Below are 17,084 nucleotides of genomic sequence, written 5' to 3' on the forward strand. Positions count from 1 at the left end.
GTGAAATTGATCTGAATCTGTATGGAGAATGCTAATACACTGCAGTAACAGGGGTGAATTACCTCTTGAAGCTTCAGTACAAAAGACCGTAGTTACTGTAGAGCGGTTGGGGAAAGCCAGCTACCTGGCAGAGTCCTGTGAGGGCTGCCTAGATCTCAAATTGTTTCATAATTGCCAGTTCCACCAATGAATTGCATGCACCTAAACACAGTCTGCACCTTTGTCTGATGTCTTTGACCACAGAAAGCCATGAGGTCCAAGGAATATGAGTGCTTTGTGCTGAAAATCCAGAGGCTAGAGAACCTTTGCCGGGCTTTGCAGGAAGAGAGGAATGAATTGTACAAAAAAATAAAGCAAGCACAGTTCCCTGAAGAGGTGAATGGAAATGGCATCTTAGAAGAAGAAGACGACACTGATATAAGCCCTCCCTCCTCTGAGCAGGCTAGCATTGAGCTGCACGCTACTGACGAGAGCATGCTGAAGGAGCTGGCTGAAGCTTTCAGGGTGTCCCACAAGGCAGAGGAGTCCCTCCCAAACAACAGCAGCAATCCAGAGACCTGTGACACTCAAACGTGTAATGCTGTCCTGGTACCAGAGGTCGCCTCCCCTCTTGCCCCACAGTCAGAGGGTGGGAATTGCTGTGAGCAGCCCAGCACGAGCACCCCAACGCCCACAGAACACATGCCAGCACCCACTGGGAGCACGCCAGCACCCACTGAAAATATGACAACACCCACTGAGAACGTGCCAAACCCCACCAAAAGCATGCCCATGCTTCCAGAAAGGGTGCCAACACCCACAGAAAGTGCGCCAATACCTCCTGAGAGCGTGCCAGTACCCACGGGGAATGTGCCAAAACCCATTGAAAGCATGCCAGCAACCCCCGAAAACGTGCCAACACCCACACAAAGCATGTCCACTCCCCTTGGGAATATGCCAGTACCCACGAAAAGTCCACCAAAAGCTGCAGAATGTGTGGATGACCCAGCAGAGCAATCTGTCCAAGGTCAGTCCTCAGAGCAAACAGGGGACACAGACATGGAAGCAGTGGATTGAAGAAACTGGTGTGTCCAGGCTTGTCTGGGCAAGCCACAAGCCACAGCCCTATTTTGTCCTCTAAATTGATACCCTTTTTTTTTTTTTTAAGAAACAAAAAGTGGGTGCTAAAACACACTCACATATCTGTAGGCAAATGTAATGCACTTCTCTTTGCTACCACTATCTGGTAATAATGTGTCTGCAAATTTTGCTGTCCTTCATCTGCTTGAAGCATAATATTTTCTTAATGACAGGAAAATACAATGAAATTACAGGATCTTTTTTTCCCAGGCATAATGAGTCATCTAATTCAGCAAAATAATTTTAAAGTGTTGAAGTTTCACCTTTCAAAAATTATTGCAATTCACATACATATATTTAAAGACTCATAATTAATTATATCTATTTGTTATGATGTTGCATAAAAGATGGCCTACTTGGACACAGAGTGATTTTAATAAATGAGGCAAAAGGAATCTGTAATTACAAAGTAAAATAGTGAAACTATCAATGTGGTCAGCATATCCAAGGAGAGGTGCAATAACAAAAGATTAATCTTTGTATGAGTAAACTACCACTCAGCAGTGTGGCCTGAACACCCACAAGCTATTAACCTTACCTTGAATTGGTCTTTTCTGCTTAGTGTTCTAAAAGAGGTTTCGCTTTCAACAGAACTACAAGGGAGGGGAGAAGATCTTTTCTAAATTCCTCATAAAATGACTGAAAACAACAGCAATTTCCAAATTGATGGCAATGCCCAATGTAGGGGTCACAACCTTCTTTCTGAATCCAACAGAAACCTGCTAGTTTGTCATACTATTTGGGATCATGAGCCTAACAGAGGGGCTCATGGCTGTTTCCAGCTCACAAATGAGGTCAGAAGTTCAGAAGCTGGTTGCCAGATCCCAACTTCTAGACCAGAAGCACAAAGCAGAGTGGGGCTACACTAGAAGGTACCAGGATGTATTCATTCCAGAAGATACCCCATAGATCATGGACGGTGCCATTTCTCCTTAGCCACAGCCACATGAACCTCCTCACCACGTCTTCCTCCTGGCCCTGCTGCATGTGCTGATGCTCCCAGGAGAAGGGTGAGCACACTCACCTGTCACCTCATTCATTGGAGTGGAGCACAAGTATCAGGAAAGCAGGAATCCCTCTCACAGACACCTTTAGGAACTGGTTACATTCTCATCCCCTCTCTTGTCTAACTGGCTCTTCCCCTCTGCCAACACACCATGGCTTAATAATGTAGCCACCTTGTCAGAAACTGGTTGATTCTGGCATCAAAAACAAAGATGAAGAAGGAAGGGGGCAAGAGAGGGTACCTACCCAGACAGATCTACTGTCTCAAGCAAGGAGAGTAAGAAGACTGTTTGGAAGAAGGTTAAAAAAATCCTGTTGACACATTTCTTGTTTCTCATCCCCTTCCTCCAAATTCAGTCTAGGCCTTTTGGAGTCTGAGCTGGATAGCTTAAGAATTTGAAAAGGGCAATTAAACAAGATGTCCAGAGGCTGGAAAGGGAAATGTTACAATCAAACAAATCTATGTTTATGGACAAATCCCAAGAAGCCCCTGAAGACAAAGTGACTCATTCAAGTCAGAGTTGAGATACAGGTGAACAAAGAGGAAAGATTTCATCTTTGGCAGGCCGTGAGAGACTGTGGTCACAGAGTCCTTCCAGCATACCACCCTCCAAAAGTGGGGTTTGAATCTTTGCCCCTTTGAATCTTGAATATGGTCCACACCCTGGTTAACTATGTCTGTGTCTGCACTGCTTGGTCCAACCTTTTTGAGAGCTAACTGTTGGAGTATACAGCGTGATTTGCAACAGTTTGTTTTGATATGGCCTTACAAGCAGCTATTATGGCTACAGTTTTCAAATGTGGATGCCTTATGTTAGACACCAAGACCAACAGGATTTATTTCACATCTTTAATCACCTGAAAGTAGATCATTCAAGTCTTAGTCACCTTAAGCTCCTTTTATAAGCAGTAGAGAATAATAGGCATCTTTTGAGGACAAGTCATCTCACAGTAAGACTGGCATCCAAGACAGAAGAAATTACTTTCTCTCTGAAGATGCCACTTCTCTTCACTGATTCTAAAGTCAGCCTAATACAACTAGCTTAAATTTAAAATGTCTATTATTAGGTGTCTAAATTAGGCAAGATGAATCCCATCAACTGTTCAGATTCAAAGCCCCAAGCAAATGGCCATCTCTGAAAAACAAGCTGTAACAAGCAACAAGTTATGTGCCTGTGAAAATGTTAACTTATAACAAATCCTTATCCAAAGATAAAAAGTTATACTCACCTGATTTACTTTTTCTTAGTTCCCATTGACTTAAGTCTGTAGAAATATAGTTTCCATTATAAGTTTTGTTTGTTGTTAGGATGACTTTTAGAATTAATGCAATTTATATACCCATTAATGTTTTTTTTCCTTTCTTGGTCTTGTTTGATTCTGTTGCCATTTTAGTAATTACCTGCATGAAACCAACTTCTTTTTCTTCAAGTAGGCCCTTAGAATGCCTTTAACTGTTGAAGTTTTCTTATACATTCAAATATTCAATTACATAATAATAATGATTGACATGGCCTTGCAACTTCAATTTTGCATAATCATTATGGTCACATCTTTAATTACATAATTGTCGCCTCATACCTTCCAACTTCAGCAAGCAGGGAGACAAGGATTCTACAGATAAAAACTTCCTACATAGTCATGATTGATTCTTACAGCATCATCCCTCATGAATAATTACACAGCCTTCTGGGAAAATCACTCCCACTCTATTCCGCCTTCCTCATTTTTGCCCTTTTAATTCTTGCATCTAAAACTGCACTCACATACTTGTAATCCCTATTACTCTGTTGAGTTTCTACCCACATACCTGTTGCTTCTCTTCTTCCATACCATTTACCAACTGCATTTTATCCTAGCAGTTTCCTCCTCATTCTCAGTGCATACATACAACACTGAAAGCACAGGAGAGTGACCCTCCCACCTTTTAGTTCCAGTATTTGGCCTCATGTGTTTGCAAGAGATGGGAGAAAAAAAATGTAGGGAAAATTCTGGCTGATCCCAGACTGAATAGAGCATTTAGAATCAAACTATGGGGATTGTTTATGTGTCATCTCATGGCCTATAGAGCTGTGGGAGCCTAGAGTACCCTCAGGAGAGGCAGAAAATCTGTAGAATTTAACCATGTACCTGTTCATCATCCATTGCATCAGGCTGGCAGTTTAAACCACCATCACCATCACAGATTTTTGTGGGTTAACCTACTTTCTCTCATTCTTCTTCAACATTAATTGCTGATCTCCTCTTGCTCTCTGCTTATACTGGTACCCCATATAAAACTGCCTCTGCATGGTAGGACCATCCTTGTGAAAAGCTTTTGGGATTGCAGTCTGCACATCAGCTCTGCTGCACTTCCCTCGGGTACCTCCGCACCCAAGACTGAGAAACCCGCCACACTTCTGTGATCATTCAGAGGCAGTAAGTAGCAGTGAGACGTGCGTCTTCCCTGCTGTTCATCCTTATCATCACTCTCCTACTGATACTGCCAGTCTCATCACTCCTGGTGTGTGCTGTAGTGTGTGGTTGCCTCCTTCAGTCTTGCTTTTATTTCACACAGTTATTCCCATACCACCAGGCACAGATTTGGGGGTGAGGAAATGTGGTGATGGTAGTTATATCCTCCTTACTAAAACCATCCATTGCTGCGCTGCTTCTGCACCAGCAACAGCCTTTATTTGCAAAAGTTGCAAGGAAAGAACAAAAATATTTTCCCTTTCTGCATGGCTGATCTTTGTCACCTCAAAAATTTCACAGCTTCCCTGCTGAACATGTAAAACACAACATTTTTCAATAACCCAGAGTTTATCCAAATGTGAGGGGATTTTCATGATGACAGCTAAAATCACGTCCATGATGCTAACATGACCCTCTCACCTAATTTCTGATCCCTTTGGCAGACCACAGTAATGATAAATCTTGTTGATGAGAGATTAGTAAGAAACAGCTCATCTGTTTCAGCTTAACTTTTCCCACAAAACTGAACAGAAGTAGATGCAGGCATGGAATATACAATCCAGATGACAGAACTGCAGCAATAGTGCAAGTGACCCAGAGCAGGGACTTGGTAAAATACAGTAAAACTTTCATTCTAGGCTTCACTAGTAATGTCATCTTTAAATTCACTTTGTCAATCTGATTGCAATCAATCACATATGCAGTCATCTCCGAATTCACACCACCCCTCTCTCTTTGCAATGAACATCATTGTGCTCATCGGTATTGAATTTAGACTTTTCTTTTTACTTTATTAGGAAATGGCAGCAGGACTCGTTCCTCTCCTAGGCCCACACACTACCCCTGCATTGCTGTTCATGCTAACTTTCACCCATGATCTTTGCTGAGCCAAGGGGCAAGCATAAGGAATGGAGATAACCCTGCCCTCGAGTCAGCCTGCCCAGCAATGCGGGATGTGCCACCTGGATGAGGAATTCAGGAGAACAGGGAAGGGCAGACATGGAGAAGGGGTGTTTGTTGTGCTGGTGGGCTCCTCCTCCCCTGAATTTTTTGCACTAACATTGTTCTCTACTGTGCAATGCTGTTTTTTCTACTTAGAAAAGACCTATCACACCCCTTTCAAAGATGCAGGAGGAGACGACGGTTGTGGCTGTGGCAAGACAGTGCTGGGCCAGTGCTCAAATCCCAGGGAAACCCAGAAATGTCAACATCCACAGTCCCCACTGGCTCACAGCTTCACATGCCTGACAGCTCAGGTTGCCCTGCAGCCCCGGCCGCTGATCACACTTGACTCAACACAGTGAATCAAGTGGTAGTTGTTCATGGGCTGCAGACGGCCGAACAAACCATGGGCCAGGTCCCCCTCCACAGGCACGGTGGAGAGCAGCAGATGTTCTTATGCTTTGGTCCTGACCTTGGGAGATAGATGGCAAAGGAAGATGATGGGGTGTATGCCATTTGTGAGCAATTTTCTGCATCAACAAAGTGGCTTTCACACTCCTCATATATTAAATTTGGAGATGGTCTGAAAGAAAGGGTAAATGAAAAGCCAAAAGAGCTAATGGTTCAGAAATAAACCCAGAATAGTGTATTTTACAATATCTACATCACATATGTATAGACAAGGGTCTAAAAGGAATGCTCTTTGCTCTTTGCCCCTACTCAAGGGAGTCACATAATGACAGAGCAACTGAAGTCATGCATCCAGTCTAGGGCAGTCCTGGACTTACCCTGAGGATGTGAGGAAGGCATGCACATACACCCATTCATGTTGGCTAATGAGTCATCTGCTCTGTGTCCCATAAGGGGGGAACAACTACATCATCCTCCCTCCCTGTCACAGCTGCTTGCAGCCCTGACTGCAAGACTGGGAAAAACTTTACATTTCCCTGTATTTGGATCCTGGCGCTTTTTTTTTTTTTTTTTTAATGCATCCCTGATTTGAGGTTAATTTCTCTGTTTATCCCATTGAAAATATTTTTATGCTTAAAAGAAAAAAAGGGAGAGGCTTAAGTGCAAGTCTACCTCTGACAAAGTTAGTAGACTTCAGCTTTGAGGTGCAGATGAAGTACTTGCAATCCAGCCTGAGAGAAAGGCAGCCTTAGCAAAGGACTCTACGCTCAGCACAAATAAGGATTCTGAAGTTGGGCAAAGATGTTGCACCTTGTGGCCACGAGCCATGAGACAAAGAAGAAATTAAGAAAATATTTAATGTTCACTGATCGAGAATATAAGTTCTGTATTAGTAGAATACCTTTTGTCTGGGAAAAAAAAAAAAAAAAAAAAAAAGAAGAAAGAAAAGAAGGGGGGGAAAAGAATGTTCAGGAAGCCCTCTTATTTGCATGAATCATTGTATGCCCTGATTATCAAAATATACCACAGAGACTGCCTTCAGAGGATCCCAAAATGCTTTTCAAGCTCTAAATGTTAAGGAATGACTTGTGACTTCATTTTGGGCTGAGGGCCACCCGCTCTGGGTTGTAATGCAACAGCAATACACTTCAGAAATACAGAGTTAGGCCAGAGGCTTTCACTAGGTATAAACCATCAGAGCAGAATCCAACCACAACTGCCTGGTAATAGAAAGAAACCTTTTCAATGACCAGTTTATTCCCTAATTGCTCATATTTTTTTGTACCTTGCCCTGATAATTCTGGCACTGCCATCCGCAGAAAAATAAAGATCCAGCTCTTTACAGGTGTAAATCAGAGTAGCTCCTTGGGAGGCAGCTGAACTCCACACATCGAAGTCCAATGAGAATCCCATCCAAGGGGCTGAATAACTGGGCCATTAGCAAGTCCTCTGTTCCTATGAAGCAAACATTTTACCCAGCCGATACTTCAGGGGCCCTGAGAGAGACAGAATGGATTTACTCAATTAGAATTTGGCCAACACGCTGCATTTAATGAAGCTACAATTTTAGGAAAAGTGCCAAAAAAGCAATCTTTATTGACCACAAGTGGCCACAGCCTTCACTTTGCAGCTCATCCAAACACCAAGTGCTGCAGTGCTCCAGCTCACATCCTCTCCTCAGAAAGGATAAAAGGCAGAGCACCATTTCCTCAACCGCTTCACCCACTTCCTGCATCTCTTCGCTCTTTCTCACACTTCTCCCACCCAATGACGGGTCTAAACCTATTCTGCTTGCTGCAGTTTGCTGGATAGTCCTTGTTAAAAATAGAACAAAATATGATTAGATTCAGGTTTCATTTCACACGAGATCTAGGTCAGGACTGACAATACCGTTTGAGCTGCTGCAACAGCTCTGTCTCCACAGTGGGGGAGGTCCTGCTCCTCTCACCAGCTTACGGCTCTGCAGACCCTCCTATGCACCAGCTCAGGCGCTTGTCAGGCTCTCCGATGAACAAATCTGACTCACTAGCCCAACAGAAAAGTAGTCCAACTGAGGAAAAAGGGACTATTTTCTAGCAGAGTGCTGATGGATAAAGTGGGATATAGTCCTTCTGGCAGCAGCAAGCTACCAGGTCAGCTCGGGTGTACTGAAATCCTGCTCACTTACTACTTAATTGCAGTGCTACCTAAAGTGTGATCTTCATGTTGCCGCAGCTGGAGACAGAATACAGGACCAGATGGATGACTGTTGTGAGCAGCAGGGTATTTGTTATTTCTTAAAGCTACCACTGAAGGAGTCCTCCTTCCCCCCACTTCTGCTGGGTATCACAGCCTCCTCTCCTGTTTGAGTGCTGGCACCCCTCTGACCAAGCTGTGGGATGGTTTGGGGTTTAACCTGGCGGAAAACCAACTCTGCAAAAGAAAAAAAATATTTTTTTGCTGGTGTGACTCCCAGAACTGCCTTACTACAGGGACAGGGTTGGGGTGCTAGTTCTTCACTCAGTGCAGAAGCTGAGAGGAACCGAGGGCTTTTGAGCATCCACATGCCCCCACACATCAGTAACAGTCGGGCCATGAACACTCACTTCCAGTTTGCAAAGCTGGGCAGTTTTCTAGACCAAAAAGCTACCTTGAATGGCAGGCTGTGGCAGCATCTACCTTTGCAGCCCAGAGGGAAAAGGTGCTTTATATGACACCATGGACCCCTTAAAGAAAGGGTTATGGTCTAGGCACAAGGGGACTGGAGAGATCTCTGAGGTCCCATCATCAGGTGTCAGCTCAGTGAGGTGGGCTGTGGACACAGGGCTGGGCACCTTACCAAAATGATTACAGGGCTGGGAGAGCTGGCTTGTGCGACTCAGGCACATAGACCACACCAGGCCTCACCCAGGCAGGGAACATTTCAAAGTATCTCCTAGCTTTATCGTTCCATGATTTGCCAGGTGTCAGCAACATTAAAGTCGGGCACTGTGATACTCAGTCCCCTTTTCAATGCATCCCTTTGGAGGGTATTACTCAAAACAACAACAAAAAAGCAATAGCTTTTTAAAAATCAGCATTTGCTGGCGTTCGTCAGTTTTCTGGAATTTCTGTTTTCTCAGTTTAGGTGGTCCTGGTGCCCCACAGCTAACACCAGAAAGCTTCAGCCTACAAACTGCCAGCTAGTTCAGTTTCTGAAAAACAATGTCACAAGCTGAACACCTCCAGTGTCACAGTAATCATACACAGAAAAAGCCTTAAACAAGTCCCAAGGGGAGAGTCAAGTTGTGCTAGTCATCATGTTACTCAGCTATCTCTTCCTGGGTGTTTCCACAGAATCAAAAATAAAATGCTGGCTCGAGCAGTAACATGACTTACAGTTTCTCCCCCGTCCCCCCATTCAAGGCATCGCTCCCACCTACACACTGCACCCACTGCCCTTGCCAACGTTCTGCTGCACGGCTGCACTTGAACTGGGTCACTCAAATAATTCAGGTTAAAAATACCCCACCACCAACTCCAGAAAGAGCTAATTTTAACTCAGATCATTGCAGTGATCCAGTTGGGTGTTTTTGTGACAGTATCTCATGAAACTATGACCTGAATTCTGGTCACAACAACTGCTCATTGAACTTCACCCATCCTTTGCTTGGGAAGGAATCCACACATTTGGATGTTAACTCTGGAGCATAATGCTGTTCTCAGAGTTAATGGTAGCCTTTCCATTAACTATTTTAGCAGACGTCTCCTGGACTGAAAACCGAATTTGAAAAGTTGTATCCCTCTACACAAAAGACAGAGGAGACACAATACCCAGCACACTATGATAATGACCAGCTCCAGCATTTCAAACTGTGCATTACATCTTCTGCTCACAAAGAAAATGAAAGCTCTCGTCTTCCATGTGGACACCCTGGGTTCTCACACATGAGAACAGGTCATGTGCCAGCAGCAACGTGATTGCTCAGACTCCAAGGGTCATTTCTCTGCTCCCAGTCATTCTGGTAGATCCTAATTTTCAGCTTCCCTCAGCAATATGAATATAGTGAGTTTCTTTCTTTCTTTGCTTATTGTACTACAAAATATTATTAAATCAATGTGTATAGACCACAGCATCCCAGAACACAGAAAACTCATTTTTCTGTTACACCAGAGGCTGAATGTAATGTAAAGAAAATGAGGCATTTGTTTCAAAGAAGGGAAAAAACCAGTGTCATCTGTGCCATTTTTATTAGAAGCAGCCTTTTTTTGTGGGTTGATAATGCAGTGTTACCTCCTGAAATTCAGGATCACATCTGAATTACGTCAGCTGGAGACAGTTTTGGTTTTAAATATGTGCTTCTAGACCAGACCACTGCACAAAAACACACTTTTGACTGGTGCTATTCTGTACAGCTAGAAAGTCTGTTCAGAAATCTCTTGACAACAGAAATAGCAGCTTGACATAGGATCAGGAAGAGATGGACCTGTCAGCGCGAGGGATGGCTTACTCAGCAGCAGTTCTCTGCACCTGCCTCGGTCAACCCATTCCTCTCTCATTTTCTGCATCATTAAATACACCCACAACACTTTAAAATATAGATTAAAATCACTGCAATTTACAAGCATGGTACACAACAGCATGATATGTTCAGCTAGCTCCCCTGAAATGAGATTGAACTTCTCCTTCTATAAAAGATCACATTTACCTTGTGTGTGCAGAACAGTGGCTGCCATTAACCCACCCAGGCCTTCTACATCTTCAGTTTATTATGTTTGCTATTATCTATTTCTATGTCTCTATTATACACATACCAATAAAGATTCTTGATGGAACACAGTGTCCTCTGCAGTTACCAGTGAATTAACATATACCATATTAACATCTTAATTATATATTAATGTAGCATATCATATGATGTAGCATGTTCTATTATAGCTATGAAGCACATAGACATACAGAGCTGTAGTAAGGCATTTTAATGGTGTAAGCTTTGTAACACCACAGCTGCAGGGACACACTGCAACATCGCTGCTCTGCTTGGTGCCCTTCTCCCCCAGGGAGGAGCTGGGATCCTTCCTGCACCCTGGAGAATCCCAAAGGCAGTAGTAGATAACAGGGGGAGACATACAATGCAGACATCAGGCTGTGCACCTGAAACCCCTGCAACTGTTGCATTATAATCCCTGCTCTTGGGACCCTCTGTCTCAGACGAATGATCTTTCTGCCTCATCTTCCTGCATGTAAAATTTGAGTAGTGAACATGGTTGTGAGTTATTTTGAGTGTAAGCAACATTTACTTCTCAGTAAGATTAATTGCTTTAACCTAATTTAAAATGCCATAAAAAATTATAATCATAGAATATTTTATGTTGGTAGGGACCTCTAGAGGTCACCTCCCGTTCCTAAGGGAAGCAGGACCAATACTGAACTTACATCAGGTTGCTCAGGTCCTGTCAGTTTTGAGTATTTCCAAGGACAGAGATTGCACATCTCTGGGTACTCATTCCTGTATTTGATTACCTTCACAGTGAAATTTTTTTCCTTCTATCTAATTTTCCTTGGTGCAGTCCATGCCCTTGCCACTGTGCACCACTGTCTTCTCCAGAGCCTCCCATCATGAGTTGAAGAAAACAGTTCATTACCTCTGAGCCTTCTCCAGGCTGAACAAACCCAGTTCTGTTGAGATTACATGGGACACCCTCATTTCATGATAAAACAGCCCACATACATGCTTAACTGCAGCAGTGACTTCCCTGCCTGCTCAGACTGCTGCTATCCAAGCAAAGCAGCCACCACTTCCCATTCACCCCCTAGTCTTCCCAGTATCTCACCATGAACTCCACCACAGCTTAACCCCTCACCAGTTTTGTCAGCGTACCAGCTTGTGTGATCATTTCCTAACACAGCCTGGCACAAATGCATCAGGCAGCTTCACATTTAGTTAGGAAAATGCTCAAGCAAACCAAATCATTTTGACCTGACTTTGCTTGGGGGATGACTATGTAGGCAGCTGTGCCAGCTGAGTAGAGAAGCAATAGCTGGCAAACAGGTGGGTTAACCCAGGTCTGCTGAGAATGCAAAATCCTCCCCCCCTGCAGCTGCAGCTCCAATGGGATGTGTGACACAGCATCAGCTACTTGGGCCCTACCTCCCATAAGCTCAGGTTCCTATGCTTGATAAAGTTCTTCTCCTCAGGCTTTGGCAAATCTTTCCAAATCCTCAGCAGAGTAGTAACTGTTAACAATAACATTTACACAGGTGTATGAACTTTCCACATGTGCTGTTCCTACTTGCCAGGCAAAATGTTACAAGGATTAATAATAAGAAAAATACAGCACCATAAGAACTTGGTTAAAGCACACCTGTGTGTGTTACATTCAACCACAGAAAATGAAAGCAAGTCTTTTCTAATCCTTAAAGGTTAAGAAGCTTAAGTCAGTCTTGTAAAGACATTTTGTCTTGTCATACCAGCCTACCACTGAGAAGCTGCTATAGAATAGAATAGAATAGAATAGAATAGAATAGAATAGAATAGAATAGAATAGAATAGAATAGAATAGAATAGAATAGAATAGAATAGAATAGAATAGAATAGCAGTGAAGCACTATTTCAGTTGGAAGGGACCTACAACGATCAACTGCCTGACCAATTCAGGGCTGATCAAAAGTTAAAGGGCATTGTTACTAAGGGCATTGTCCAAATGCCTCTTAAACACCGACAGGCTTGGGGCATCAACCACCTCTTTAGAAGTCTATTTTAGTGTTCAACCACACTCTCGGTAAAGAAATGCTTCCCAATGTCCAGTCTAAACCTCCCCTGACGGACACAGCTTTGAGCCATTCCCACATGTCACTGGATCCCAGGGAGAAGAGATCAGCATCTCCCTCTCCACGTCCCCTCTTCAGGAAGCTGTAGAGAGCAATGAGGTCACCCCTCAGCCTCCTTCTCTCCAAACTAGACAAGCCCAGAGTCCTCAACCACTCCTCACAGGACATTCCTTCCAGCCCCTTCACCAGCTTTATTGCCCTCCTCTGGAGGCATTCAAGGACCTTCACATCCTTCTTAAATTGTGGGACCCAGAACTGCACACCGTACTCAAGGTGAGGCCACACCAACGCTGAATACAGCTGGATAATGACCTTACTTGACTGACTGGTTATGCTGTGTTGGATGCACCCCAGGATGCAGAGGTTTGCCCTCTTTGCTGCCAGGGCTCACTGCTGACTCACATTGAGCCTGCTGCCAACCAGCACCCCCAGATCCCTTTCTGCAGGGCTGCTCTCCAGCCGCTCCTCTCCCAGTTTATACTTGTGCCCAGCATTACTCCATCCTAGGTGCAGGATCCAGCATTAGGACTTGTTGAATTTTACCCCATTAATCATTGCCCAGTGCTCCAATCTATCTAGATCCCTCTGCAAGGCCTCTCATCCCTCAATAGAGTCAACAGCACCTCCCAGTTTGGTATTATCAACAAACTTGCTACAGGTGCATTCAACTCCTGCATTCAGATCATTGATAAATATATTGAACAGAAACATACCCTACAGGGCATCTCCTAGGGGTACTCCAACCAGCAAAGTCTGACCAATAAATGTGTGACTACTATTTTGAAGCCTGTTGGATATGTATTTTTGTTTTAAAAACTTCTGCCAAAACAACTCAGCAAAGAGTCACAGTCACAGCTGATGGTTAACTACGTAACTGCTAAGAGTTGTGAGGTGTCTACTACTTGGTCCCAAAAGCCAGGGGCAAGGTTAAGACACTATGATGAAGTTCACATGGTTTGTGCCCTCATACTATTAACTCCAGGACTCAAAAGTCTGTCTGAAGTGTCTTCCACTGTGCTGGTGCAGTGTCCAGCTATGGCAGTCAGAGGGAGCAACAGTACTATGGAGGAAAGTCAGGCTTATTTTGGGGTCCTCACTACCACACCACAGGTTTTCAAAAGTGCAATACAGATGGTTGCAGAGAACTGGGGATGAGTCTCTTTAACCAAGTAATAACCGACAGGACAAGAGATAATGGCCTCAAGTTGCACCAGGGAAGGTTTAAACTGGATATTAGGAAGCATTTCTTTATAGAACGGGTTGTTAGGCATTGGAATAGGCTGCCCAGGGAGGTGGTGGAGTCCCCATCCCTGGAGGTGTTTAAGAGTAGGGTCGACATAGCGCTGAGGGATATGGTGTAGTTGGGAACTGTCAGTGTTAGGTTAATGGTTGGACTGGATGATCTTCAAGGTCTTTTCCAACCTAGACGATTCTGTGATTCTGTGTGATTCTGTTTCTGGGTCTTGTTCATGTCTTTCCATTTTCAAATTGATGCAGTTAAACCACTGAAAGTTCTCTCATGCACTTTTGTCGTGCCCTGACCTCCATCCAAACAATCAGAAGAAAATGAGAGTTCACAGTTATACTGTATTTTTTCTGAAGATTATACACATCCACTTTAAAATTTGGCCCACTCTCTCTGGCTTGGCTCACAAAACAACATTCCCACTAATCAGAAACTGAGCACAGAGGGGAGAGAGGATTCAATAATAATCTGTCATGGAAAGTCCAGCTGCTTTAGGTGTAGGTGTGTGTTTGCACAGAGGTTGCAGCTGAGCAGCGAAGGGACAACCAGGCAGCCATGCTCTCAGCCCAGGAGCAGAATGGGGCTGGGCTCTCCAGCGCTGCTCTCCTGCCAGCACATTTTCATCAGAGAAGGTCAGACATGGAGCATGCCAAAATCCAGACAAATACAAACCTCCAGTGCGGCCGCCACAACACTGCCGTCCCTGCGGAGAAGAGTGCCAGCACACAGACACAATCCTCAGCAAAAGCTGAGTGCAACCCACAGACTCCCCTCTCAAGGCGTTCTTGTATTGGGCTGTGCCCAGTGCTACGGGCACTAACTCCTACTGGCCCTAGCAACGGTAATGACAAGACACACCAAACAAAGCCCTTTGTACTTGACAAGAGTTTCTCCCAAGCCAAAATTTATATTGCAAGTCAACTAAACTAGTCATCAAACACCTTGATGGAAGCTCTCCCCTTCTTCACCAAAATGCTAATTCCGTCCTTCTCCCAGCCTGTTGTGTCAGGACATCCCTCCCTCCAACAATGCCCTGCTGTACACTCTCCAGAGAGGAAGTAAAATGTTAATTCTCGCATCACCTCTCTCATGCCTTCAGCCTTCAGACAAATGTCCTCACCTTACTGTACAAGTCAGATTTCTGATTCTTTTCTTCCTGTGAAAGGGATTTAGAGGATAATCCTCATTAATAGGAATATTATAATTCTTATTAAGAATTCCTTGTTAATGAGAGATTGCCAAACACATGACTAGACTAATTTATACAGTGCTTGTTCTCAGCAATACCTGTACACTGAATTTCTGATGTCCAGCAATTATCTGAAGCACTAGTACAAATCCTCTTCTGGCATAAACAGGCACACCACCATCTCCATAGACTTCAGGAGACAGAGGACAGCTACATTGCCAAAATCCTGGCTTGGCTTCCCAGCTCTCCTGCAAGCTACTCCCTTCTCATTTGTTCCAGACACAGACAGGCAGCTCCTGAAAGCTACTTCTATTACTTTTATTCTTCCCAAAGAGCAGAAAGATGGCTGGGTGATCCCGCTCCACCTGCTGCATAGCTGCTCCACCTCCACAGGCATGATGCCTCGCATTAAGCAGTCACATCACAGGAGTAACAGTATGCCCCTGCCAATCTTCCAGCACACAAGTAATGGAGTAAGGACCCGCATGAGACATCTGTGTGGTGCAGGGAACTTGAGCCAGCTCACAATGTTTTATGTTCCCCTTGGGCAACAGATATTATGCCATTGACATGCAGCAGCAGGGGCAGTTAAGCATTGTTCCTTTTTTGCTTCCTTTTCCATGCAAAATAGTCCTCTGAAGCAGGTCACAAGCATATTACAGATGAAGGAGGCAGAACACAGAGGCAAAATAATTCAGCTTGGTCATACCCATGCTGGCCCTCTCCAGGGCTGGCTTCAGCCTCTCTGCATTGCATCTTGTACCTGCAAGCAGAGGTGTGGAGTCAGCTTGGTGGGTCTGGAAGCAGCCAGGTTCATGCCCGCCCCCCCGCTGCAAGTAACTCTTCAGCCCCAGTGCTGGGGAGGGAAGAGGTGAAGAAGCGGAACAGGGACTCTTCCAGTCAGAGCCACAGGAAGTTAAATTCAACAAGGTACAAGCACTGCCAATTTTTAAGGGAGGACTGCTTACAAAAACATCAGGAAAAACTTCAATAAAACTTTGAGAGGAAACGCCCCTTACTCCGCACTTGACTTCTACTCCAACCAACCTGGCTGCTGCACCGCCTTCAGCAGTGAATTGTAGCCTACGCAGTATTTTGCTACCGACCATTCGGTTCCCTTGTCCTCCCCGGCTGTCCGCCAAGGTCTGCAGCCAGCTCCTGTTCCACCGTCGGCCCGGCCAGCCAATCTAGCACTGACTGCACCGAAGGGAAAGGCTGCCTGATGGCGAGGAAAGACACCCACGCAGTTCAATATATTCTTTGGCAGAAAATTGAGAATAAAATGCAGGCTAAACTCAACTACTATTTGTGTAACTGGAGTATCCTGGTTACAGAGCTTGTAACCATAGCAATCATTTAAACAAAGCTTTAAAGAAAATATTCTCTCATTATTAAAATTCTGATTCAGTTTCTTGATCTTCTTGTCTCTTAACTCCAAGGTGCTGTTTGCCTCCAGGTCTTATAGAAGACACATTAAAGGAAAAGCTCAGCTCAGAGCCTTAACTAGTATTTGTGTCTTGTGCCAATAGAATTATGCTTCCTAAACATATGAATACGAAAGGATCAGTTTGTCACGTGGGGATTGGGAGGTTTATGAACATTATACAAGTAATCAGCTAGCAGAGATGTTTCTTAGAACAAGTCCCAAGCAATTAACCTGAGCCTACTATTAATCACATTCCAAACACAAGGTATTACTTAGGTTTGAGCCAAACTCATTTAAAAGCTCAGGCACTAGGAAAAAAAAAAAAAAAAAGAATAATAAAAAATAAAAGGTGTAAGAATTTGGCAATTGCAATTTATATTGTTTAAGTCTCCTTGATTTTATGGCTGGATTACCTTCTATCTCCAAAGACTCCATTTCAGAGTTATGACTCTTGTATTAGTAAGAGTCACGCAGGCATCACACAAAGGCAGCATTGATTTGT

At 44.1% G+C, this 17,084-nt stretch overlaps 1 protein-coding gene across 1 annotated transcript in view; it reads left to right on the forward strand.

Annotated features, from left to right (window-relative positions):
• Positions 1–10,725, forward strand: part of TXLNB (taxilin beta) — a 44,935-nt gene extending 34,210 nt beyond the window's left edge. The window contains exon 10 of the mRNA XM_074818921.1: positions 244–10,725. Within this exon, the coding sequence (XP_074675022.1) occupies positions 244–1,056 (813 nt within the window). The 3' untranslated portion in view covers positions 1,057–10,725. The remainder of the gene's footprint in view (positions 1–243) is intronic.
• Positions 10,726–17,084: the final 6,359 nt, after the last annotated feature.

This window comes from Strix aluco, chromosome 3, assembly GCF_031877795.1.
Source record: "Strix aluco isolate bStrAlu1 chromosome 3, bStrAlu1.hap1, whole genome shotgun sequence".
In the NCBI taxonomy this organism is placed as follows: Eukaryota; Metazoa; Chordata; class Aves; order Strigiformes; family Strigidae; genus Strix; species Strix aluco.